At 41.6% G+C, this 26,847-nt stretch overlaps 1 protein-coding gene across 5 annotated transcripts in view; it reads right to left on the bottom strand.

The window, feature by feature from the left end:
* LOC108881552 (microtubule-associated protein 4) overlaps window positions 1-26,847 on the bottom strand; it is a 110,789-nt gene that overhangs the window by 16,987 nt on the left and 66,955 nt on the right. For 3 of the 5 annotated variants that reach the window (XM_051066603.1, XM_051066604.1, XM_051066605.1), the window contains 5 exons: window positions 6,074-6,363; window positions 5,256-6,032; window positions 3,529-3,780; window positions 1,463-1,643; window positions 1,208-1,270 (listed from right to left, as the gene is read on the bottom strand). In XM_051066603.1, the coding sequence (XP_050922560.1) occupies window positions 1,208-1,270; window positions 1,463-1,643; window positions 3,529-3,780; window positions 5,256-6,032; window positions 6,074-6,363 (1,563 nt within the window). Of the gene's footprint in view, window positions 1-1,207; window positions 1,271-1,462; window positions 1,644-3,528; window positions 3,781-5,255; window positions 6,033-6,073; window positions 6,364-14,165; window positions 16,124-26,847 lie in introns of those variants that run through there. The other 2 variants (XM_051066601.1, XM_051066602.1) reach the window with 2 other exon arrangements.

The raw sequence follows: 26,847 nt of genomic DNA, 5'->3' as shown, positions 1-26,847 counted from the left end.
TGTAGAGTAAATACATTAAGTACTTTACTCAGCACTGAGCAGTGCACATTGCATCAATAAATCTGTCATTACATTTTGTGATATGTCAACTCTTTCTTCAGAGTGCTGAGGCATGCTGAACCATGTGTCCTGCTGTCAATCCTCCCTGAGAGCCTTTAGTATATCTCCAGCTGCTGTTAAGACATGTTTAACTGAAGAAATCCTCCCGCTTGCCTCCATAAAGAGTAATTTGACTTGCCATGTGAACCCTGGCAGATTAGACAACCCGAGGCTGTATCAGCAGGAGCTGCAAACTCCTGTCAACAGCAAAGGGACAGTAATCCACAAATTGCTGCGGTGAAGGTTTTTAAACTCCTCAGGGCCTTTCAGCAATAAAGCCTCACTCTCTATAAGAGCATGCCCAGCATTGTCATGGTTGGACACTGTGTGTTGCAGTGTCACACTCCTGCTGACAGCTCTCCTGTTGCCAAAATGTAAACTAATCTGTTGACAGGAGGCTGGAACTGTGTAGGAAGAGAGAGAAGTGAGGAAAGACTGAGGAAAGAATTGCTGAAGAGGAAAGTGAAGAATAAAGAAGACAGGTATATATGAAGAAAGCGAGAGCACAGAGAAAGGCAGAACAACACAGCGCAGGGTCAAACAGTAGCTGGAAATAAAGGCATCAGTTGGTTAGAGTTGTCAGCAATGGGATTTTATTAAATTACCATTGTTTCCCTGACTGTCCACTATAAAAACACGGTCTTATCCATATGTTGCACTTTTATCTGGAAAAAATCACTTTCTGATACTGATGTCCTTCTGATAGAACCTTCAAATACTTTCAGTAGTTGTACATGAAGTTGACTTTCCAAATCTTCAAAACTGTACTAAGAGGAACATAATATGATTTTTATTTATTAGTTGGAAATTTTCTAAAGGTGTCAGCAGTAAGACAGCTTAACAGATTTATGATGACACAGCCAGATACCCACTGAAGACTCTAATGATATGTCACAGCGTCACTTCACATTAGTACTGGGTTTCCATAGAAATGCTCATCCAACCAATGGCACTTTTCACTGTGTGACATACACATGCATTTTCTGTTGTTATTCCCAGTTCAGTTTGCATTTGGCTTTGTTTCTTATTTGATTCTTTCTACAGGTGCATGTGTTTGCATGGAGGTTTCTGCACAAAATAATAATAAGTGAGGGGAGAGCTGTAATACCTGCAGAAGTCTTCAGAGTGCTGGGTTTCTTCTCCTCTCCTGGTTTGCTGTCTGTCTTAGAGGCTGAAACACAGATGGTCACTTTACAGTTGCTGCACAGGACAAAATGTCTGAATAGAGCTTAGGGAGATACTACTACTAAGGTTTTAGTGATGATTGAAATTGATGTTAGACTAAACCATTGTGGAAAATCTTCTAAAGCCATCATAAATCTGTGTGTATATGTATATTTGTGTGTGAGCATGTCTGCCATACCCAGAGGCTTTTTGGCTGCAGTGGCGGTAGCAGTGCGAGTAGATGTTGCCGTGCGCACTGATGTAGTGGTTTTACTGGCTGCTGTGGTGGCAGTTCCATTTTTGGTGGTGGCAGTGGAGCCCGTTTGATTCGAGGTGGCAGTGCTGGCCTTTGGCACAGAGGGACGCTTCTCTGTGGTTGTCTGAGAAGAGAGAGAAACATAAAAAACAAGGGAGATGTCAATTGAGAAGGAAGGGACAGGAAGAATTCAGCAGAGAGTGATGATTAAAACCACAGTGGTTGGTCATAATATAACTTCAGAATGTGTAGCTGCTGTCATCAGTTCACACAAATGTTCAGGCTGAGAAATTCAGGTCAAAGATTCTGCCCTGATGCATGTAGCATGTAGCATGTAGATTGAGTCCAAGGCGCTCCTCGAGGATTGCACACTTCATTCAGCAGCACCCCCCCACCCCCACCCCATAACCCCTCAGATGATGCCACGCTCCACATACAGCTGAGCCATCCTACAACAAGCTGGCCACGCTGTACTGAGTCACACTGCACCCCTGGGTGCTGAGAGGCTAAACAGTGACTGCTAATTTATAGGTTGTGGTGTCACACTAGTTGCAGTTAAGGAGGCCACCAAAAGAGGGGGACAGAACACTGACAGGTCTTCTTGAGGCATAAAGCAAGAGGAAGTAGCATAGGCCAGTCAATGAATCAATACAACATGATAACTTGAATGTCCAGTTTTAGAGATTTGTCCTTGAAGCAGCCAAGACCTGAACTGACACTGAACTCATCAAGCAAGTTTTTATATTATTTCAAAAAGTTGACCTGTAGAGCATTAATCTACTACATGAAGGTCAAACAAATAATTTTTAAAGATTAATTATTTATCTGTCACCTTGTGTAGATACAGGCAGGAAACAGAGAGAGAGGAGGCAGGGTTGGACATAGCAGGATAGCTAGGAATAACTGGGAATACTGCAGCTGTACAACATATCTCAGTACAACTTTCTAATAAGACACTCTGTTGGAAAGCTTTATAGGTTGTAAGGTTGTAAGAGCTTTCAGTCATCATGCACTTTAAGGATTATGAAAGTTCATTCTTGATCCTGAAAACATTAGCTGACCAAAAAATGTCACAAAAAAGAGCACTGGCAATTCCATAACAAATGAGCAATCAGCTCATGTCATAGCACTAAAAGCTCCAGAACAGCTACTAAATGGACCACATGGTGAGATTTTTTTTTGATAGCTTATCAATACATGATAAACACAATCTAGAATCCAAAACGATGTCAATCAGTGAATGAATAGCTTATAACTGTCCTATAAAGCATGTGTACATGAGTTTTAAAGAACCCATTCTACAGGATACGTTATGATTAAGTGGTACTTTCTGAGTTGAACACTGTCAGCATATTTCTATATGACAGCAAAAGTATCTCCTGTTGGGTCTGTCTTCACTGAAAACGTCACCAGCTGTATGTTTCTGACTCCCTCTGTCTGGTGACCTTACTGAGGACAACAGCTTTTGTTTTCTTACATCTCCAGCTTGGACTTGTTTCATATATGCAGCTTGTACTCTCGGTGACCCTAAAACTGTACTCATCAGAGTGTTATAATACACAACTGTGAGCCTGTGCATACTAACAGGCACAGAGACCAGATGGCCAAATTCTTTCTCTGACCAAGGGGGAAACAGATTTTTGCGAGCCTGAAACCAAACAGAGCTTTACATTTTACATTTTGAACTTCCAATATATTTAAACTGAACTCAAACCCATTCAGGTACAAAAGTAAGATTTTTTTTTGTTTGATCCAAACCAGTCAGGTGTGTTCTTTTAAATGTCCAGCTGCAGTTTGAGTCAATGTGACCTTATCGCTTGTGTCTGAAGCTGAGAGGGAACAGATATTAACAGCACTTCCAGGAGACTTGTGTAGACCTTTCAGTATGCTGCTGGCCAGCACCTACAATGCCGGAGTGTCCATTAAATCCCTTGTGCATCCAGATGTGTTCTTCCGTGTAACTGAGCATTCTGCGGCCTTTGACCAACCTTCTGACACCTGACACTTACCTTGGGTTTGACATCACGTGTAGTCGCTGTGGTTGATGACAAGGGGCGGCTGGAAGAAGTGGTGGAGGGCCGCTTTGGGCCAGCAGTGGTTGTGGATGGTGCCTTTGCTGTGGCTGTTTTTTTGTCTGAGGTGGAGGTGGTGGAGGAGGGTGTGGGGCGCTTAGTAGGGGCTGCGGGTGAACCACCACTAGCAGCCGCAGAGCTTGGCCGCATTTTGGCAGCGGTGCTTGGTTTGGTCGCCCCGGCAGCAGGCTGCGATGCAGGAACAAGGCATACAGGATGGATGGAGAGCAAAATAAGGAGGGGAAGCAAAGGAAATGGAAAAAAGAAAAAAAATAAGGACAATGGATGATAATGGCACCAGGGTTAAGCAGCTCAAGCAGCAATTTAATCATAAATAATATAACCAAAAATGATGTGGAAAAAAAAATTAGAATCAGGTTTGTTACACAAGGGTGTGACCTTAAACAGCAGTACAAAATAAGAGTTTTGTACTGGACATATACAGTAGGTATAAACAAAGCAGTGGCAGAAGCATTACCAGCATGCGTGGTGAATCACTTCCTGTTACTAAAACTCTGCCTAAAAATTAAACAAGTTATGCAACTCCTCTCAAGTATACTACCCTTTATTCAGCCATCTTGCCTCCATCAACTTTACAAGAGAAATGTTAATTACCATAAGATTACAAGACCTTATAACCAACCAAATAGGAATATATACAGTTCAAATGAAATATAACCAGGATGTAAAAACTGACAGTATAGATGCTGTGAAATGGAAAGGATTTGTACACTGTGTTTTGAAGAATGAGGGTCAATAGAATTTAACCAATGAAAATTTAAATTTAACCATTTGCAATTAAACACTGCATCCTCCTTTATTTTGTAAAACATATTGAATAGATGGTTGTAATTCATGTAAGGGCTATAAAATATCTAATTCAGTAATTGCATTACATTAATCCCAGTAATGCATTACTTTGACTGACCAGGAGTTAGAGGGAGGGTTAATATTCATTCTGTCTCTCACTAAGAATGAGCTGGTGCTGCTCAGTAAAGATAGCTTCACCGTGGACTCAGAACTTATGGAGCCCCTGTGTGCTGTCACTGGAGTTAATCCAGCTGTTGATGGTCAGCAAATGCCTTCAAATAATAGGCTGTTATGTCAGTTTCAATGTGATAACTTTAGTGTTGTTTAAAGGCACCTTTGATGTAGTGGAACTGAGTAACAAACGTATGTATATAATAAAGTAATTGAATTACTTTTTCAATTAGTAATATGAAAATGTTAAATGTTTCAAATAACTTGTCTAGTACTTTACATTTCTCTTGCAAATGACAAACTGATGGATTTTCCTTTATATTAACAAAACTGGAGACAATCTCCACCATGATACCACCCTGATAAAAAAAATATAGCTGAAAAAGTTTGGTAGACTGCAGCAAGAGTTGTATGAGATGTTAGAATTTCTTTGTATACTGAAGCTCACACTGGTCTGGACGTGGCAGAGTATCCTTGCTTAAAATTAAAAATGAAAACTCATTCTACCATGCTGCTTGCAATAAAAAAGAGGTAAAACCTTTGACTTACCTTGATTTACATGTCGGAAACAAGCGTGAGTCGGTGATGTAATGTCTTACATTCTAACAGTGATCTGGTTTCTAGTCTCAGTGTACTGTTATGAGTAGAAACATCACATCCTTACATCTCATAATAAATCCTACCTTGGTCTTCTTGTCTGCACCTGCCAGGTCTTTGCTGGGTGCTGCACTGCTTCCATTTGCTGCAGGTTTCGCTTTTTTGGCCTTCTCTCCTCCGTCGGCTTTCGCTGCCTTGTCCTTCTTGTCATCCTTTTTCTCAGCAGTCTTTTTTTCAGCCTGCACTTTGTCCTGCTTCTCTTCCTTTTCGCTCTTCTGCGTTGGTTTTTCGGCAGGCTTCTCAGGTGGTTTCTCCACTTCATTCTCTTTCTCGGTCTTCTTGGCTTCGTCTGCGTCAGCCTTCTCTTTCTTGGTTTCTTCCACCTCTGCTGTCACCTTTGTCTCTGTGTCAGCCTTCTTCTCCTGCTTGTCATAACTGGTATCGAGTTTGACGGGTGTCGGCTGTTGCTCCGGGGTCTCCATTTTGTCGATGTGCTGCTCTTTGCCATCCTTCATCTCTGTTTTCTCGAGTTTCTCAGTATTTTTGTTCTCTGGTTTTTCTTCCACTTTAGGCTTTTCATTTTTGTCCATCTTCTCCACACTCTCTGCTTTCTCAGCTTTGCTCTCTACTTTGTCTGTCATCTCCACTTTTTCTACTTTCTCCATCTTCTCCACCTTGTCTGTCTTCGCCAGTTTCTCTGGTGATTCTTCTGTCTTGTTCATTTTATCCTCCTTTTCTGCCTTCTGCTGCACTGACTCTACTTTTACTGTCTCTTTCTCCTTTTCTGTCTCTTTCTTTATCTCTTCCACCTTTTCTGCTTGTTTGTCTGTTTCCTTCACTTTTTCTGCCTCTTTGTCTTTCACCTTTTCTGCCTCTTTCACTTTTCTGCCTCTTTCTCTTTCACCTTTTCTGCCTCTTTCACTTTTTCTGCCTCTTTCTCTTTCACCTTTTCTGCCTCTTTCTCCTTCTCCTTCTCTTTTTCTTTCTCCTCTTTTACCTTTTCTGCTTCTTTCTCTTTCTGCTTTTCCTTCTCTGTTTCTTTCTCCACCTTATCTGGAGTCTCAGTGCTTGCATATTCAACCTTCACACTCTTCTGCTCAGCTTTTTCCAGGGGATCAAACAGGTCCACCTTCTTTACATTATCCTCCAGCTTCTCCTCCTTCTTCTCTGCCTTCTCCATCTTGTCTGACTTAACTGGAAAGAAACATAGAAAATAAAGGTTTTAATTAGAAATCACAGCAATATATTACTTCGACAAGATGTCTTTATCATTATAGAAATAATAGGTCATCAACAGCAATGCACACAGCGCCGCTACAGCAACATCCAGCTCAATTCATTCAAAACCAAGGAACTCATCACTGACTTCAGACACAGTACCCAATCGAAAACTCTCACACATATATCAGATAATCCTGAAACCATCATGGACTCATTTCAATATCTCTGCACACATATAGGAAAAACACTCAGGGACAGCAGGGACTGTTCTTTCGCAGGCTACTAAAGAAACTCCTACTACATCACTGGAACTATATTCAGTCCATGGCTGAATTATGAGAGTGGGCCTCTGGGCACAGATACATAAAAGGCCTCCTCACCAGCACTTTGCTTTTTTAGCAACATTATGCAGCTTAACCAAAACTGTAAAATGCTGCTGTTGGTTGAAATCTGCCCATGAGCATCAGTATTATATTCATACTGGAGGCTGTACTACTCCTGTCTAAAGCTTCCACAGACACAGTAGTTCCACACTGAGACTTATACACAGATGTTACACAGAGTACTCTGGGGTACAGTTTCTATTTTCTTAAGGCAGCTACTTAGCTGTCAAACAGATTCCCTCAGCTTTGCCACTCAGTATGGACACACACCAGAAATGCAAAATCAGATAAGGATGAGACATAAATTTGCTCTCACTGGCTATGATTTCAATCTTTCAACCACACATGCTTGTATAGGCACAGAAAATAGTGAGATAGAGAATGTGTATGTTTTCACCCTCACAGTCTAATCTCCCCCGGCTGCTTCCCCTTTCTGCCCTTGACAGATCGTCCCTGTACTGTACAAATCTTGTTGTGTTCTACATCTTTCCTGTAATCTCTCCTCTCCTCTCTTCCGACCACTTCATCATCATCACAACCTCCAGGACCCCGAGCTATTAGCTCACCCTATTTTGTTTCTATTCTGAGCGTTTGTCTTTTGATATTTCAACATTTCTGCTTGGATGCTGCACATTAAAAATCACTCACTCACTGTTTTTTTTAAGTAGCAGACCAATACAGTTGAAATTTCCCAGCCTGTCGCGTCGCATTCTTTCTTGTTCATCTCTTCTCCCTGTCTGTCCTGACCAATCTCTATTGTCCAAAGTCATCTGATAAGGCGGAAATGTCTCATAATGAAAACGTATCCCTTCCTGGTATGCAGCTCAGGCTACCATATCAAGCGAGTATAACAGTTTGGACAGAAAGGCAGAAAACAGAAGATTGTGATACAAACCAAATCCATTGCTGAAATATCTCTCTCTCTCTCTATATATATATATATATCTATCAATGTAAAGAACATTTTTGTTTCAACAGTATCAACAGATATACACTTGCTGAGATTTTCTTAGAGCAGAATTACACTCTGAGGGGTTTTCTTAGATCCATACCAGGATCGATGGAACTCTGAGCAAAAAATACATGACATCGACTTTATAAACCTGGAATATTTCACAACTGGTCTGCTGATGTGAAATAAAGACCTTGTACTATGAATCTGGATGATGCTGTCGACCCACTAAACCAAAATATCACCCAATATAAACAAGCCAGAAGAAGATATTGCTCTGTTGTTGACTCACTGAATGAAACATGTGGCTCATCTGACCTCAGGTGATGATAACCTAACACTGGGGTGAGCTAAACACAAACACAGTTACTGACTCAGGCTGTGTTCCACATTAGAGGCTGATGTCCACTTGTGAATTTCAATACTGCCATCAAAGGACACACAGTGTTTTTTTTTTTGGTTTTTTTTGTGATGGACATCGAAGATAATGATATCATCAGAGAGTGTGAGTCACACTTAATCTGAAGACATATGTGACTGACTGAGTAAGACACAACTGTGATATTTGCAGTGAAATTGCAATTGGGTGCTTATGTTTCTAAAACATCTCAAAAAGTCCATATGCTGTGCGTTGCTACCTCTGCTGCAGGTCCAGCTACTGACTGGAAAAAAGTCCATTCCTCACCCATTGTTGACCTGACTACAGGTTACTAACCTAACAGATATTTTAAAGAAAACAAGTGAAGTTGTAAGTCTCCCTCACAGTCATTTCTTTGGCCTTAAAGGTTTCTGGTTGTTTTTGGACGACTGATGGGAAAACAGAGAGAAAAGAAATCACATCAGAGGACTGACAATTAAGAAGACAAAGCGAGGGGTGGCCTTTGACTCGAATGCTTGAAAATCAACATGGGAAATCTTGATTAGCAGATTAAGAGGTGAGTGGGTGGACGGACAGAGAGCAGGAAGAAAGACTAATATAGGAGGTGGCAAACAAGAACTAATGTGGATGAGTGGATGATCTATTCCCGTTCAGTTTTGTTGTTGGTTTTTTTTAATGTTAGCTGTAGTTTTATAGCCTCTTTAGAAAATTGAACCATGCCACTAATGTCCTTTAAAATTGACATGTAATTGAAGAAAGAAGAGCAAAAAACCCAAAGGACTGAAAGAGACAGAAGGAGGACAACACAGAGAGAAAGATAGGCGAGGGGGGAAAGAGACAAGGGAATTGGGGTGTAAAGCTTTGACAAGAACGCAATGACATTAGCTTACATAACATACAGCAACATACAACCTGGAAAAGTGACAGACATCAGACCAAACAGAGTGGTGACTATATGTGATGAAAAAAGAAAAAAAATAATAGCAATAAATAAATACTCACCTAAATAATACAGACAATGGTGTGACAAGACAAAGGAAAAGGAACAAGAGAAGAGGAACGGGGGCAAAACACTGAACAAACAAGGCCTTCATTTTCTACACTGTAAACAACGAGAGACTCTGGAGATCAACTTGATCCTCTAATTAGGGCAGAAATCTGATATGTGTCACAGCTGTGGCAAGCCTGGTGAAAATGGTTTCATTTAAACAAACACCAGGAGGTGACTCCCACCCTACACACTCTAACACTAACACTAGTCTTCATCCTTTTTGCATTGCTCCTTTGTCCATTTTCTACTTTTTAAAATCATATTCATCCTGATTTTAAAAACCCTCTGGATCATCATTGTTTGTCTTCCGTGAAACTATTCTGCCACTGTTTATACTTGACAAAGATCTTAACTTCCTTTTGTCCTTTCTCGTTCAGCTTGTGGTTCTTGTGTCTACATCTGTCTATTCTCATCTTTTTTCCCCTTTCAATATTCCTCTGTTCCCAACTACTCATTGTTTCTCTCTCTCTGTTTTCATCCAATCCTGCTGCTTCAGTTCTTACCCCATAAATTGTAACTTGGTGATTTTCTCAAGCCGTTGTCCAGCACATTCAATTAACAAAGGTGATACAGACAGCATTAAAGCCCCAGACCAATGGGACCAGAGGGACACATTACATGAGCTCAAAATGTGATCTGTCTGTGGTTGGAAAAAGAAAAAGAAGAAAATCATTGTCTTCCCTCCAGAAAGACGTGAATTATTACAGAGCTTTTGATTGGACGCATCATTCACAGACAAAGGGTGTGCCTCGAGGGTGGTTGAGGGTTGATGGGGAGCATTAGTGAGGGAAATATTTCATGAGAACATGCTGGCAGGGTGGAGGTTAGGCATGATGTCAAGATTCTACAAAAATTCATTCTGACAATATGAATGTAAGATTGACGTCAAATAATTAATGTTTTATGCTAATGATGCCACTGTTCATGAGATAATGGGAACATTTAAGAATCACTCATGAACAGCATGTGAAAGTGATTTAAAGGCCTTGTGCACCGTGGTAAACCTGAACAGGTGATTATCTCAGGGTAAGAAAAACACAGGTGTGAATAATAAAAGGAATGATGGCTGAATTCCGTTTAGCTGTTCCAGTTTCAGGGTGCTGGTAATGTTAATGTGGCTGCTGGTGCTGGCTTGTTGGCATTCTGTCATGGATTACCGGGACACTCGGGCAGGATGGGGACATTGTTAATGTAATTAGTAACACCTGTGCTTTTCCTTCCATGACAAGTCAAAATATCTGATCTGAAAAGGGACTACTGGTGTCTCTTTGTTACACGTGCGTGTGTCCACAGCCTCTCATTTCCTTCGCTTTAGGTTCAAACGCATCGTTTATTGAATCCATTTGGGGGGTCAGTTGTCTAATGGTCAAATCTCACATAACATAGATGCTCATTTATAAGTAGCATTCATCAGGTTGAAATGAGCAATTTGCAACAAACATGCAGTTTTGGCTAAATTCAACCTGAAACCATCGTATGAGCAAACTAGACTGAGAAAGTTACAGAATACAAATATGAAAATGTTCTTCCATGATGCTCAATCATTATAGAAGTCACGCATCAAAATAATGTTACTGTTTGCAGAAGAAAAGCATGTTTGCATTGCACCGTTGCCCTGAATGGATTAAAAAGCTTTTTTTGCAGGATCTAAACCTGCTGCATTAGCATTAGAGCTGCTGAGGCTCCAAGATGCCCTGGGGTTGCCTGACTGTTGTATAATATATGGCTCAGGACAGAAGAGAACAATGAGCATCTGTGTGCAGTGAGCCAATTCATTTGAAGGTTTCATTAACATAATGATAACACTTAGAACTCATTTAGGGCAGTTAAGCCCAGTCTCTCCTGGAGAGTATAGCCTCAGTTTTTAATATGGTAAAATATGATGTCTCTGCTCTTCCTTTAAAATAGCTCTTTGAGCTTTCTCATTTTAAAAAGGTAGCTTTCATAGGCATGTTTTACATTTGTAAAGCAATAATTGGAATTTATTTATTTGAAACATACATATGCATATGCTTATGAAAGTCTGCTTCCTCTTTTGCACTGCTCTACATAGTATATAGGTGTATATACTATGTAGAGTATGTGGAGATGTTTTTCTTACTATCCAAGCTATTTCAGTAAAACCTTGAAAAGCCATTGAAAAGTTTTCAAAAAGTTTGAAAAAGTTATTATCTTTATCTTCTTTAAGGAATCCAAAGCACATACACAGAGTGAAATTCAGATGCTCCGATCATTAATAAACTATTCAGACACATTTCTGAAGCCTTCATTTGGCTCTTCAAGTGGATTATGAAAATCAGCTCTCACAGGCGCTGCCTCATTAAAACCCTGTCACTCTTTGCTCCACAACACTTAAACAACACTCTGGTAAAGCAGAGTTTGACAGCCTTGACAACAGCACTCTCAGTGAAGTGAAAGCAGCACTCCATCACTGCCCTTTGGTAGTACATCAAACATGCTGGACACTTTAAAGTGGTTGTGAGGTGGTAAGAGAGTGAAGAGTGGACTTTGAGATTTATTGTCCTGTTTGAAGTGTGAGGCCTTCTGTTTGTCTGTCTTAGTAATATCAGATCTTCACCGGCAGCTCTGTTATGACACTGTTAAAGGAGTCTGTAGCAAAGTTGCTGGACCATTTGAACACTCTCTTTATTTGGGTTAAAAGGTGCCCAACTGCAAGAGGACACCTGATACACAGACAGACAGACAAGCATGCAAACAAATATGCAGACAGCGCTGCATGCACTGTGACAACCATTAGCAAAAGCAAATCCATGCCAATGTCCAAAAGCCATTTACTATAGCTGAACATTCAATTCATTCATTTTGCCCCAGAGAACATTACATGACAATTATCTGCTTGATTCTCTGGGCGAAGACGAAAATCTCCCTGAAACCAGGAAATATTACAGGACAAAAATAATATGACATGACAGGAGATCTACACACAGACTCGGGCTGTATGTTTGTGTCTGTTGAAACGCAAGCTGATGCACTGAACTCTGACCTGTTTTGGTTTAACTTTATGTAAATCCCTTTGTGCAGTGGTTCATCTCACTAACACTGGTTTCTCTTTCTTTCTCCATTGTCAACTTTTTGTTCCATTGTTCATCCCCTCTATTTTGTTTGCCCTCTCCATCTATCCAAGCATGGTTCACCAAATCCTATCCTTCCTGTTTTCCAACATTGTACATTCATCTGTATCTCTCCCTCCATTCCTTTTGCTTTATTTGTTGCTCTCTACCCCGCCCAATCCTCTTTCTTCTTTTTCTCTGTTTCAAATCTGCTTATCATTATTTCCTCTAAAGAGATGGAGTTAAGACCAACTTATAGCATACTGCACATTTGCAGCTCAAACATGAGAGATGCATCCATTGCCTACACTATATTACTTTTTGGGGAAAACATCACCAAAACATTTGTTTTTCATGGACCAAGAAAGCAGTCGTGCATTTTTCAGAAACAGAAACAGAAAATCCTTTCATGACCTTGGTAAGAAAGCAAACAGATGCATAAACACAGCACACAGCCTGTGGCTACATGACCCTGCCATGCTCCTATTTAGACTTCAGGGGGCAGAAAATAAAGACCACTGCCCCTTTAATAGTCCAGTCGCCAGGCTGGCAGCCTCTGCCACACTCTGCTTTGTGGTGAGCGACGAAAACAACCATGGCGTGTGAGCAGAGAGGAAAAGAAAGAGACAAAGAGACAGACAAAGTAAAGAGAGAAAAAGTGTGAGACGGAGACAAAGTGAAAGAAAGAGAGTCATTATAGGTAGCACCGCCATAGTGGGCCACAGTTCTTTGTCAGTAACCCCGTTTTGGCTCAGAGGCGATCATCATTCGACATGACTATGACCCGCTTTCAGCCATTTTGGCTCTGCCTTTCTTCACCAAGAATCTAATGAGCATTCAGAGTAACAGCAAGACAGTAAAAGGAGCCAGAAAGAGACGCCATTGTAGACAAACAGAAAATGAAAGGAGGTTGAAGTATGAGAGAAAATTAGGCTGGGCAAAGATGGAGCCTCCTTCAACTATAATGAGCTGTGCTGTCCTGACCCTTAATCCAAATGTCAGCTGGAGAGTCAGCTTCTATACAACCTCATGCTGCAAGCTTTTTGTGCTGCATCACACATTCTAATGCACATGAACAGACACACTGAGTCGCACATGATGACAGCCACCTGTGTCCAAAAATGCAAAAACTACTACAACATACCTTTTATTCCAATACTCACACACTGTTAGATAACAACACACAGACATATTTTGTACAGTTTGAGGCAGATCTGTATCTAAAATTGTCCTTGTGTGCTTGACCAACACAATGAGACAGATACTACCAACATGGAATATCAAGTAGCCTGCGGTGGCAGCTCTGTTGTTGTCGACTTCTCTCAGCTTTTCATTCTTTCTCTTTCACTCTCTGTCTCTCTCACCGTCTGACACTCCTCCTTTCAGTCTGCCTGTACGGCTATTCTCAAACCATTTGCAAAGCTCAGGCCAGAAAACCAAATCTGGAAACTGACCGGAGTCAATAAATAGAGCGCTCAAGCAATTAATCACTGTCTTCATCAACAGATCAAAACACCCACAGTCTTCACACATCTACACTACTTTCAAAACCGTGCACTATCCCTCAATGCTAGGTGTGGTGCCGAGATGCTATTTAAATTAGTTCTTGGTATTGTTGGCAGCAAGCCTTCACTTCTCCATGTGCTTCATTGTAGCCCACACAATGCAAAACCACTGTGTCAAAAAAGAGAAAACAACATAACCTTTACCAGCTTGCGTGCTGTACCCACTACCCTTTAACACCCAACGCCCTGTTGCAGGTGGTCTGCACCACAAAAGTGAGGCAGCATATTAGAAAGGTTGCATACTCATGTCCTTGTGTTTACAACAGAATATTCTATTTGAAAATTATAACAATGACTAAAAAGATAAGAGTTCAGTCTGTCTATATAGCAACAAGACTTAAAAAGGGGAGACTGCAAACATCACCTCCACCTACCATCCATTGTGATGAAAGGGTTAGTGCTGGAGTTCAAGCCATGGCTGGTATAGCCACTAGTGGTGAGGTCACCATCAATGCCCCCTGTCACTGTCAAATTGTTGCCAGCTCCAAAGTCTACACCACCAGTGTTGAGTTTAGTATCCGCTTCATTGCTGTCAAACTCAGCATGTTTAACCTTGTCAGATTTGGTACCACTTCCCCCTTCAGTGTCGGCACCTGCAGTCAGAGCAGAGCTGGTGTCCATGCAGCTGAACCCCTTGGGGCTGAGGGGCACTGGAAGCACAATACCACCTGTCTCCTTCTCCACCCTAAAGCCCTCCATCGAGGCCTCTAGTGGTGATAGAGGGAAGCCAGCATTGCCATCCTTTAGTGGAGGGAACGGGGAGAGGCAGAGGCGAGGCTCAGGCGGGGCTTGCCGCAGGTCGATGTGTGTGGTGCCCGCTGCAGAGAGGGTGGGTGGCGGGGTTGGGGGCTGATCTTCTGCGACAGTCAGTGAGCGCTTCATGGAGTGTGGTGGGCGACGTGGACCACCCATGGGTGATGCCAGCTGGTCAAGCCCTGCCCCATCTCCCCCTGGGTATTTGTCAGGCAGCTCTAGACTGGTGGGTACTGACAGGTGGGAGCATTCAGACATTGCTCGCCGCATAGCCTTCCTCTGCTGCTGAGCCCGCCCCATGAAACAGGGCTCCAACTCCACCTCTTCTTCTATCTCTTCATCATCACTGTTCCCTGAAGAGCCCTCGGATAACTGCCGAGCCCCCAGGGCTGCCCCGGCTCCAGCCACAACCTCACTCTCCAAATGGTTGTCATTGACAACTCCTATAACACAGTAGTTAGGGGCCACCTGGGGCATGGCAACCTTTGGGCTGGATTCAGCAAAACTGGAGCTGTTCCATGGTTCAGATGGGGAGTCTCCGTCTACTGGAGATGCCTCCATTAATGAGGCTCCCATTGAGTGTGGAGCCATTGCGCTAGACGACAGCTCCGCACGCCTGATTGGGGATCCAGGAACCGGCGGCAGGGAGACCCTGCTGATGCCACCACATCCCAGGGCAGAGGGTAGCCTGCCTGGGGAGGCTGGGGAGGGGGATGGGGAGGAGGAGAGAGGGCTGTCTGGGCTCTCCCCTGCACTACCCAGTGAGGCGTTACCCAGAGAGGTGCTCCCTGAAATGCCCCCAACACTCCCTGGTACCTTCAGCTCTGTGTCCATGCTGCCCCTGCCTGGATGCTCGAAGAAGCACAGCTTGTCTTCATCTGTGAGTCCAGTTGGCGCCAGATGTCCATCACCTACCACCAGGCCCCTCGGGGTGCCCATGTCCATGCCTGAGGGGTGCTGCCAATCCCAGCTCTGAGCCGGCACAGTGGGTGACAGGGACGGTACCTTACACAGCTCACTGTACTCTGAGAAAGGAGAGCCAGGCTGCTGATCGGAGAGAGAAGACATGCTGTCTCCCCTTTCTATTCTCTTTCTCCCCCTTTCTTTGTTTCACAGTCTCTTTGTCTCAGCCTCAGGTGTCTAAAGGTAATTGTCACCACTTCTCTCCCTCTTTTCTTTGTTGTCTTGCGCTGTTGTTCTTTTTTTTCAGTCACTCAGGTGCACCCTGTGCTCTGTGTGTGTGCATGGAGTCTCTCGTGCTACGTCTCCGCTCTGAACTCAAACACACACTGAGGGTGAACTGGATGTGCAGCTCTCTCCCTTGTTCCCTCCCTCTTTCGCTCTCTCTCTCTCTCTCTCTCTCTCCCTCTCTCTCTCTTTCGTTCTGTCACTGATTATTACAATGGTCATGTGACCCAGTTGTGGCTGCCAATTGGCCACTGCCAATTCCCAGATCCCACCCACTGTGGTGGAGTGAGTAATCCCCCTCCCCTCTACTTTTCTCTTTCACTCCACGTTTTCTCCCCTTTACCCCTTTCTTTCTCTAGTTGTGTCTCATGGTAAAAAAGGCCAACACACACAAACACACACACACACACACACACACACACACACACACACACACACACACACACAGCTCTGGAGCAGATTTGAACTCAAGACCTTTCCAGAACATACACACTCTACACATGACACGCATGCATGTATATACACACACTTTGCATCTAGAGCAATGCAATTAATTTCTGACATTTATCTCTATCTCACCTGTTACTACAATTTTTCTCTTGCTTTACATACACCTTCTCTGTACTTCATTGGCTCCTCTCCTCAGTCTGACCCAGTGCTGTATTTTATGTAAAAAATAAAATGCTCTTGGGTTAAAACCTTAAAGCCTGGGATGTCTACTGTCTCTCTGGGAAAGCTTTGTGCAGCCTTGTTACAAATGATACATTGTCCTTGTTGTAAGGATCCAGATACCCTCTGCTCCACCATGTGCAGGTGTGAGATAGCAAAAAAGAAAGAGAGACGGATCAGATGAAAGAAGCTGTGGAGGCTGCAGAAATAATATCATAACAAACTGTGGTGAAAGTGTGTGAGAATATGTGGATATTTTTATATGCATGTATCTTAGTAGGAAGGCCTGCTTAAGTATGTGTGCATGTGTGAAATAATGGATGCACCTCCCATAATTTCTAATCTAACTCCTCACTGTGAGAAGGAAGAAGAAGGGGAGATGGGAAATAGAGTCATGGAGGATGGATGTGGAGTAAAGCCTCTGGAAAAGAGATCGTGATGTCTGTGCAGACTGCATCTGGTCACTTATGGAGAATCTCACTCCACTGCCTCCTATGCTCCTAGCATGCTCATACACACACACACTTAGATCATCAAACACAGAAGCTCTGAAAATACATACAAATGCATACACATTCTCGAAAATTAACACATATGTGTAAACACACAATGTATGCATTTGGATAATCATTCTGCCACGTATCATGAAACAATCATGAAAGACACACATGCCTATACATGCACATACATGCAGTCACACACACAACTCAGGCTAACTCAGATGAACAGACTGAGTCAAGTCTGTAAGAATTTAACAGGAGCTCAGCTTGGCATCTTGCACAGAAGCAATCACAGCTCCATTCTGGCTCATTCTGTTTTCCTGGGATTTCCAATTAAATTAAATGACACTGGCAAATCTATATTAAAGGAAAGACTGATATTAGAAAGTATATTCCTTATGAACAAGTAAGTAGTTACTAGTTTGGATATTTTATCAAATACTCATTAATCAATTCAAAGTGCTTTTACTTCTTTTAATTTTCTGATCAGTATTAAGCTGCTATCAATTAAACTTTACCCTTCCCACACAGATGTTTCATATTAAAAGCCTGGGAAGCATCTTAAGGCACTCACACATCCATAAAATCCTTGCAGGTGCAATAATATGAAAAATATATGCACACTGCTTTCGTACACTTTTCCTCTGGTAAAGCTGAAGGTGTGAACACACCTGTACACTGTATATAAATAAGCTGTGATGACATTATCTGTTGGATGATTGATAATATAACATAGACAAATATGCTCACTTATTCAATTGGGGATTAATACAATAACAACAACACAACATTGCATTCCAAGTACATCATTATTATATAAATCATATTAAAAGCTGTTTCACCTCTGCAGACTATGGGTGGAACAATGCACCCTGACACGATGCATCGCGATTCGATGATACGCATCGTGACGCTGAAAACCGTATCATGATGTGACTAATGAAAGTGAGCGCTGTGTCTTGAAGTAATCCTTGACACTTCTGTGAGTGATCGCACTATGCGCTGTATGAAATAACACTGGTAAAAGAAGACTTTAAGTGAAAAGATATGAAATGCAATTTCTCTTCTTCACACAGCCTCTGACAATGTAACAGCAGCTGGCTGCTTCAGGTTCTGTCCAGTCAGACGTCTGTAGACCGCTCGCTTTCCTAGTGACCGCTAATCAGCTGACTGAGTGACTGCAGTGAGTCGACCCCTCTATCACTCTTGCATAATTGTTTTCTCTGACAGTTAATATTTTTCAGACTCATCATCTGTAACAGCTGTAATTATCAGCTGTTTGACAGATTTACCCTGCATTTCATTTCTGCAGTAAAGACGCTGGGAGATGCTGTGAACTCGTTTTCACTCATCATGAATTTATTTCCTCTGTGGCAGCAGAACATGTTACAGCAGCTTCACAAACTCCTGCAGCTTTAACTGAACTCACCAAACACTTTTAAGGCTGATTTACTCTGAAAAACTCACTATACGCACGTGGCAAAAGGAGACCTGAAATAAGTGATTTGATTTTTGCAGTTCACACTAAGAGGAAATAAATAAGAATTCTAAGATCTTAGTTTGTTTTCATTCTTTCTTCATATATCCTCAGATGTATTGTGAGTGTGTCAATATGGTTTCATTGATATGGTTTCATTTCACATACATACATGTCAAAACTGTCAAAAGGGTCTCTTACATGTAGATGGATCAGCTGAGGCTACACAGCCTGCACTTTAAGTCAAAGGTCAGTATGTGACAGGAAATTCAGGTTAGGCAAGAGGGAGAGAAATTAGCTTGTTGTCCTAGGCTGAGCTTTATATTTGTGTGTGCATGTGCGTGCGTGTGTGTGCCAGTCAAAACAGCCGGCGGTTACAGGCGTTCCTGTGGCTGTCGGTTTGGACTGAAGGCTGATCATCAGCAGAAAACAATGATTTGTAACAGGCAGACGGGCAAATAGGGACAACGCGAGGGATGGCGGGACTGAGGGTGAAGAGGATGCAGACAGATGAGGGCAGATAGAGGGATGAATGGAGGGAGGGTTTATGAGGACTGAGCGTGGAAGCAGGAATGAAAGCGAGGCATCACGGGTAGGAAAAGAGGAAGAGAGGAAAGAATTATCAGGACAACCAAATGAGGAGGGAGGCAAAAGCAAGGACAATCGGTAGGAGAGGAAAGTAGGTGAAGGATGTGGCAGGAAGTAAAGGAAGGACAGAGCGATAAAGGGGTGAGGCAAAAGAAAGTAAAGGACACAGAAGGTGAGGGTACACATGAAAGTTGGACTGGAATGAGGGCAGTGGATATTCTGTGTGGGTACACATGTCGCCTCTTGCCAGCATTACAGAACAGGGCAGGACAGGACAACACATGGGGCTACGTAGTTCAATGCTTCTGTCTGGTTTTGTCCACTGTATTTTGCTTTTGCTCTAACAAACAAGAAACTCAAACAAGAAAGTTGTTTTTCGACCTCACATGTGGGTTTGGTAGTGCTTTTGGAGCAGACATGCATGTCCTAATCCACCAGGTATGTTAACCTTTACCTTCTTTAATTCTAAGTCTGGCTTTAGACCCAAGTGAGCTGTAAAACCTGATGATCCAAGGGGGATCCAAAATCATATTGTGGATACTATTTCCCAACTCTGAAGGTTCAACTTCAAGTGGCTCTTACACCAACAGAGGGGCGTTATTGAAATAGAGGACACCTAAAGGTTTACTAAACAAAAGCACAATTGCAGATGGTCCTTAATGCCCAGAAGCAGCACTGTTTCATAAAACATGAAATGAACATGAGCTTTGTTTTCACTCCACATTTTCCCACTGGAAAAAACAGAGTCATGCCAGACTGGCATTGGAAAAAGAGAGATGGGAATCCACTACAGCAGATGTTTTAACAGTACAAAAAAGTGAGGGGAAAGACAGACACTCTCCCTCTCACCTCACAGACAAACTGAAAATACAAATATATTATTCTCTTACAGAATACAGCACTAGACATTTTTTTTGTTTATCATCTTGCACCTGAAAATTGCTGGTTACATCTGTATGTCTACAGTAATAGTACTATAGAGGACAGGGGGGAAAAAAAGTAAAGGAAAAAATCAAGTCTGTCTAATCTGACAAAGCATTTCTGCACCATGGTCTAAAAATGCAGTTTTTTATGTCATAGTCACAAGAACCCTAGCTTAGCTCACACTTAAACATGTAAATTCAAGTGTGAAACAAGACATTAACTTTGACCTTTCCACGTCACAGAATGCCTCATTATGAATAATGCCAGGGGCATTAATTATCTTTTTTGACAACCCTAAACAAGACATAACTCTATGCCATCACATTTTATAAAAAGAATCCACTGTTGACTTAACAAGTGTTTACCACATATGTACAGTAATCACAGCTCTGTGGAGAGACAGAGTAAACTGGTATCATTTAATTTACAATGACTGATGATTATTGCCATTTACACATCACCGTCTAACTATAATAGCAGGATATAACACACTGATCCTGAGTGCAAGTTTGCAAAGTCTGAACTGTTGTTTTTTGTTTTGAAGCTTCTGAAGGCTTTCCATCTGACTGACCATGTCCACGAATGCAGAACATCATGTATTACAAAAAGAGCTCTGTTGTTGTTATGACAGCACACAGTGAATGGCGGGCCTTTGCTTCAGGGAAGTGGCATTTTCATCATGGTGCATGCAGGTTTGGTATTTTGGTGACCCACCATGAGTTTGACTTCAAGGAAGTGTGAGGAGATGCGCACCAGGGGGTGTGTCAGTAACAATCAGGTAGCAGAGTGCAGTTTTAGGGGTTGCACTTAAAAACAGTTATGTTTTGGGTTAATTTTGTACTTTTACAAAGTGATAGCTGTTTCACCATGCCATCTTTCAAAGTTTATTTTACTAATTTGTTACTAATAAAAAATAATAACATTTTGGGAGCATTAATTCAGTGTGAGGTTGTCTTTTTCTTGACAGTGCTGGATTAGCCTTGACTGACATTCTGAATGTATCCTTAAAAAATATAAAGGTTTAAATCCTAATTAAAGTTAGCACAGTTTTATACCATGGCCACTGAACTAAGAGAAAAGTGATGATGGCTGTGATTGTTTTTATTCCTACATGAATATGCCATTTTTATAATGTAGGTGAGGACAGAGCTGGCACCAAGGTTATTTCTGTAACAACATTAAAAAATGATAAATACCAGCATTATGCCTCAAATGCATTATGCATTATATATATATATATATATATATATATATATATATATATATATATATATATATATATATATAACAACAATGTGGCCCTTTCATATATTTTTTGAATTAGTTATTAACACCTTTTGGATAACAGAGGTCTATGACATGGATGATTAAGCCACAACTGAGTGTTGGCACATAGTTAGTATAGTCAGAAGTTGATAATCAAAAGACAGTATAATGCTTTAATCACATGTCATGGTTATAACCCAGCAACTGAAGCCTATATTTCCCTCCCCATACAGTATGTCTGACGCATTATGTGGTCAGTGGGTTCACAGGAGATCTGAGCCTGCCTTCCTTCTTCCTTAAGTCCATCCATCATTCTATTTCAAACAGCTCCTGATGACGCCTACGTGTTTGGACACCATTAAAAGGCAGCTTGTCGCCACAGTTGGAAAACATGTCTCCACTAAAGTGCCAACTATTTCAATCACTGTACAGTCACATCAGCTAAACCCTGTTCCATCCCCCAAACTGCCTGTCTGCCTGTCTGGTCATAACACCCAGATTCCCCCATCACCACATCACAGTCACCATCTGTCACTTTTTTCACATCACACCTGCTCAGACAAACAGACAGACAGACAGGCAGGCAGGCAGGCAGGCAGGCATGGACATACAGGTAGTTAGACGTGCTGGCAGGTGGGTAGACATGCTCGAGGCCGGTGTACTGTCGCTAGCTCTGTGTGTCACATCTGTCATGGTTTTTCCCAACTTCTCTCCCTGTCTGATTGCCTCTTGAAGTACAAAACTGACACCAGAGTCCCACGGGGAACATCGGGAAACAACACAGACACACACAGGCGCACACACACAGACACACAGTCCACCAAATAGATGACCTCACCCTGTCTGACTGGTTGGCTGGCAAAGATACAGACACTCTCACTCTCTCACTCTCTCTCTCACACACACACAAACACACACTCACCAAACAAAGTGTTATATAATTCCACCGGTTGACAGAAGTACTGTGCCTAATAACCCGTGCAGGCCACTAGGAGGGCATTCAGACAAGACAAAAGCAGTGGTCATTAAAGGGCTACATGTCACCTTTAAATGGCCTCATTGATTTTGGTAAAAGTGGGTAAAATTTTTAAATCTGTACGGTATCTTGGTCAGTTCATTCATCACTTAATATCCTCATATTCCACACTGTGCACTGGAACCATGTTTCTTGCCATTATACAAGATGGAGAGTCTAGTGTCTGGCTTGAGGCTCTGTAAATACATTTGCAGGTATTAAGTCATAAACCAAACTGGAACTTAAGACTTGATGATAGTGCTACAAAGTCAGGGGATCACAAAAGTCATTGGGATTGATCCTCTGGGGGCCATGTATGTCTGTACAAGATTTTATACTAATACATTTAACAGGACGAACAGGAAAACTCTTTTCTGCTGGTGGCACTGGAGGAAAGTCAAGGATTCATCCTCTGAGGACCATGTATATTTTGCTGAACAAGGGTTTAAGTAGCCAAAGTATCAGCACACCAGCAACATCTAGATACTGTTTTTCCAAAAATTATTGTTGTTCAAGGTTGTTACAACTATTCAATTGTCATTTTGTGTGCCGTTTCTCTGAGGCAGCAGCTCATTTCTCCTCCTTTTCTTTCTAAACAACAACAACCAAAACAATATCATGTGATGCGTTTGAAAGTCTGTTACATAATACTGGAAATAAAATAGCTTTATATCTGTAAAATGTATAATGAACATGTACTATACATTCCCATGCAGGGTATTCATGAGCTGCGGTACATCTGAAAATACCAGACAGCAAGTCATCTATAAAAGGAAGACATTCCTTTGCTGTGGCCTGAATACAGAAAAGCCTTTATCTGTTTGCTAATTCACCTCTGAAAGGCAGGAATAGAAACAAGTGATGATCACAGGTGTGTGAAAAGGTGGTGGTGGTGGGGCTGGGAGGTGTTGGAGACACGGATGATGGAGGGAGACAGACAGTCTTTAGTGATGTCTATTTATAACTCAACCGCATATCCTTGGCAGCCCTCCTCCCCATCCTCCATAAACATCCATTGTTTCCTTAGTAGCCCCTCTTCACATTAGTCGCTAAAGCAACTGCCTCCTGTTGCTATGGTAACTGGTTCCTCATCAGTGTGCTGGCTCTGGCCACATGGGGGGTTGGGGGAAATGGTTTGGGGGATGTTTGGTGGGGGAGTCATCTGAAGAATCGAGAGCTGATGGAGGGAGGTTGGATGAGTGGCATGTGTGAAAGCCAATAGTTTGTGGGGGAGGGTTATTAAGGTGCTACAAAAATCACTTTAGGGCGGTTCCTTAAAAACCATTCTGATGATGGAGAAATGAATGAGGGATATATATATATATATATATATATATATATATATATATATATATATATATATATATCCACTTTGATGATCTCTTTGAGCACAGACCAGGCAGAAACTGAAAGTCTGCTCACTCATTCATCTGCACCGTCTGTGATGACGGGATGCCAGTCTAATATCTGCAGACAGCTGTTAGCTAGTTTTCATTCTCACAGACAGTCTGAATGAAGTGGAATCCACACTCAACCTCCACAGCCTCACATATCATCAATAAACACAAACAGAGCTTAGATCAGTCTTTCTATCTCTTGCAATTTCTAGGGGTCACAACAAGATAGCTTAAAGGCATTCATTTTGGTCAATGGACCCTATATTTGAATTCAAACCCGTTAATTTCTTGCCTAAAAACTTCATGTGGTGACACATCTATGGTTGAAGTATGAAAACAACTGCTTGGCTATCCTGCACATCCCTGCTGGTTGCTGCATAATGCTTGCATATGCACAAATCTAATTTTTATTCATGTTCTTATGTGTCACAACAACAAATACCATGAATAAGATATGTGGGAGATGGCAAATTGTTGGTAAAAATGTGTGTGTGAAAACACAATTAATATAAGCTGGGATGAAGTCAAATATCTCACATCCTATCTGTATTTCCATCTATCCCATCACATCATTTTTTCCTCAGTTTATCCATCTGCTATTCATTGTCGTAGAATGTTGTATTGCTTGATTTAAAAAAAAACTAAAACATTTACCTAAATAGCACATAATAGAGGGGAGTGAGAGTGTCTCATTCATTTTTATTAATAAATAACATAATAACCAGCAGCTATACTATTCCCTGTGAAGCAGCTGTGGCTGCCTGATCTAAGTTCATCATTCATAATAAATCAATCTGGCACCCTTAGCTAATTTAGCCAGATCTGCTTCAGCCCCTGATGTCTCTGTCACAAACAGAAAAACACAAAACCTCACACCCCGTCTGTGTTTACATTTGCCACTACCATTATCACATGTCTGTACATAAGCTGTAAACACATGAAAAGACATTCACTTCCAACAAAGGTTTTCTGCTCCTCCTGCCATCACCCTCATTATCCCTGAGGCCATGCAGTCTGTTGGCCATGATGGACGACAGCACAGAGCACTGGACACGGCTCCTAAAACTAAAAGCTAATGGGACAGGGATCCATGCTGAGTGAGATGACATTAATCTACAGGATGAGGAATGACTGGGAAAATGGAAAGTGTGACATTCATATCTATTACTGCTGACACTAGATGCCACGTCTGTCACCTCACCAGCCAATTTCAAGTATGCTACGAAAACGAATAAATCAATTGAGCATTTGTGGTATTTATAGAATGACAGAGGCAGTCAGAAAGCTACATACAGAAAAGTGAAGCACAGAAAATATCTAAAATGGTATCCTGGTATACTAAGATATCTAAAGCACCTGGAGCAATACAAGAGGCAGGCAGGCAATACAAGCAATACAAGAACATGCTCCTTCATTAAAAGGTTTGTGCTGGCACCAGCCATCCTGATTTATTAAGACTACTCTAGCAGTGCTATGCAGTTGTACTTAGGCATAGTGGTGCTTTGAGCTAAATACTAACATCAACATGCTAATATCCTCACAACAAAACAAAACAGTCCATTTTTTTTTTAAAATTATGGTGTACACTGTACACCATACAGATGCCACGCCCTGGTGACATAATTCCACCTTTTATGTTAACATGATATTCTTACTAAAACACAAAAAATACATTTTGGGAATCTGATGAATTGTGAAATGAAGAGTCACAATTTTCTGTCACCTCAATGAGTTTTGCAATTATTCAAAAAATAAAAAAATAAATATTCCAGATTCAATCATTTCATCCTTTGGGGAACTTAAATATTTGTGTCAAATGTCATGGAAATCCATCCAATAACTGTGAAGACTTTTTGCCCTGAACCAAATGTAAAAATCAGATCATCACATATGTCATTTGCATTCATCTTCGGGAGACCATGAGTATCTGTGCCAGCCAATATATGTGGAGATACTGCACTCCAGACCAAAGTTGCTGGCCAACCCACCGTTTGATACTGTCAAAGTAGGGGTTGCCACAAGCATGGCTTAAAAACAGGGAGTACATTAAAGTTTTTGTAATTTCACAGATTTACATCACATTTAGAAGCTAAGATCCCAATTAAATGAAAACAAAAGAGAATTTTTGTGTCAAAGGAAGGGGATTAGGTTGTTGCTAGCCTGCAGTTCCTGTTGTTTACTGGACAAAGTCAGCTCTATATAAAGCCTCAGGTGGCATTTTACTTCCATTTCCAGTCTGGATTAGTCAACCTGTGTCATAGCCAGACACTCATCAGGCAGTCGCAGGTTGAGATGAAAAAAAACTTCAGCACCAGGCACATTACCATCCCTCCATCCTGCTCACTCTTCTCCAAGCTGCTGGAAGATTATTCTCCTACCGTTGACAGCTCTGTTCTTGCCCTATCTACAGTATTTCACACTTTCCCTCCACCTATTAAAATCCAGATTTCAATTTCTCTTGAAAACTGAAAAAGGTGAAAGGCTTTTTTGATTCATTTCAATATAAATTGACACACACATGCCAGGAATTTGAACTTTGAATAGCCCAGAGTAGAATGTGTGCAGTTTGACTGCCTGGTACGCAGCTCATACTGTTCTTTGATGGTCCTAAGTCTAAACATTTTTATCTATGTCTCCCTCCATCTCTGTGCCTTGCTGCCTGCTGGTATAGAATATCTCTATATTTCACAAACTGGTACAGAAATGCACCAGTGCCTGTCTTGTTTACTTGTTTTGCATAATTAAGATGCTGAGAAGGGAAGCTTTGCTGTTTTTGACTGCCTCCCACTGAGGTTTGTGCAGTGCAATCACTTGCCAAAATCCTTCACCACAAAATCCTAGACAGTCTCATGTCTGCTCTATCTATTTCTCTCTTTCATTTTGTTATGTTACTGTTTGCATTTGTGTATGTTTCCTCAGACTTCCATCATAAAAAAGGAGCTGCACCTCAGCTTCTACAATTTTTGCTCCATTAGTGTCACGGTGACAACAAATGGCAACACTCTCTCCAACATACAGCACCCACTGTTTGAAGGTCATTACTGCTGATAGAAAAGTTTCAAACACAATTTTACTAACTTAATTTACAGAGCACTTTAAACAGAACAGAGTTTATTCAAAATGCTCCACAGTGCAGGGAGGAATAAAACTAAGGAAAATGTCTTTTTACTGTGTGTTCACTGCACCAATAGAGTGACAAACACTGTGTAAAGTAATTCTGTACTTTTGGGGCAACTTTTGAGAATGGCCTGTCATCACAGCACTAAGTCATACATCTGG

Source organism: Lates calcarifer, linkage group LG24, assembly GCF_001640805.2.
Source record: "Lates calcarifer isolate ASB-BC8 linkage group LG24, TLL_Latcal_v3, whole genome shotgun sequence".
NCBI lineage: Eukaryota > Metazoa > Chordata > Actinopteri > Centropomidae > Lates > Lates calcarifer.
The sequence above is the reverse complement of the archived record's forward strand: the minus strand, read 5'-3'. Positions and strand labels throughout refer to the sequence as shown.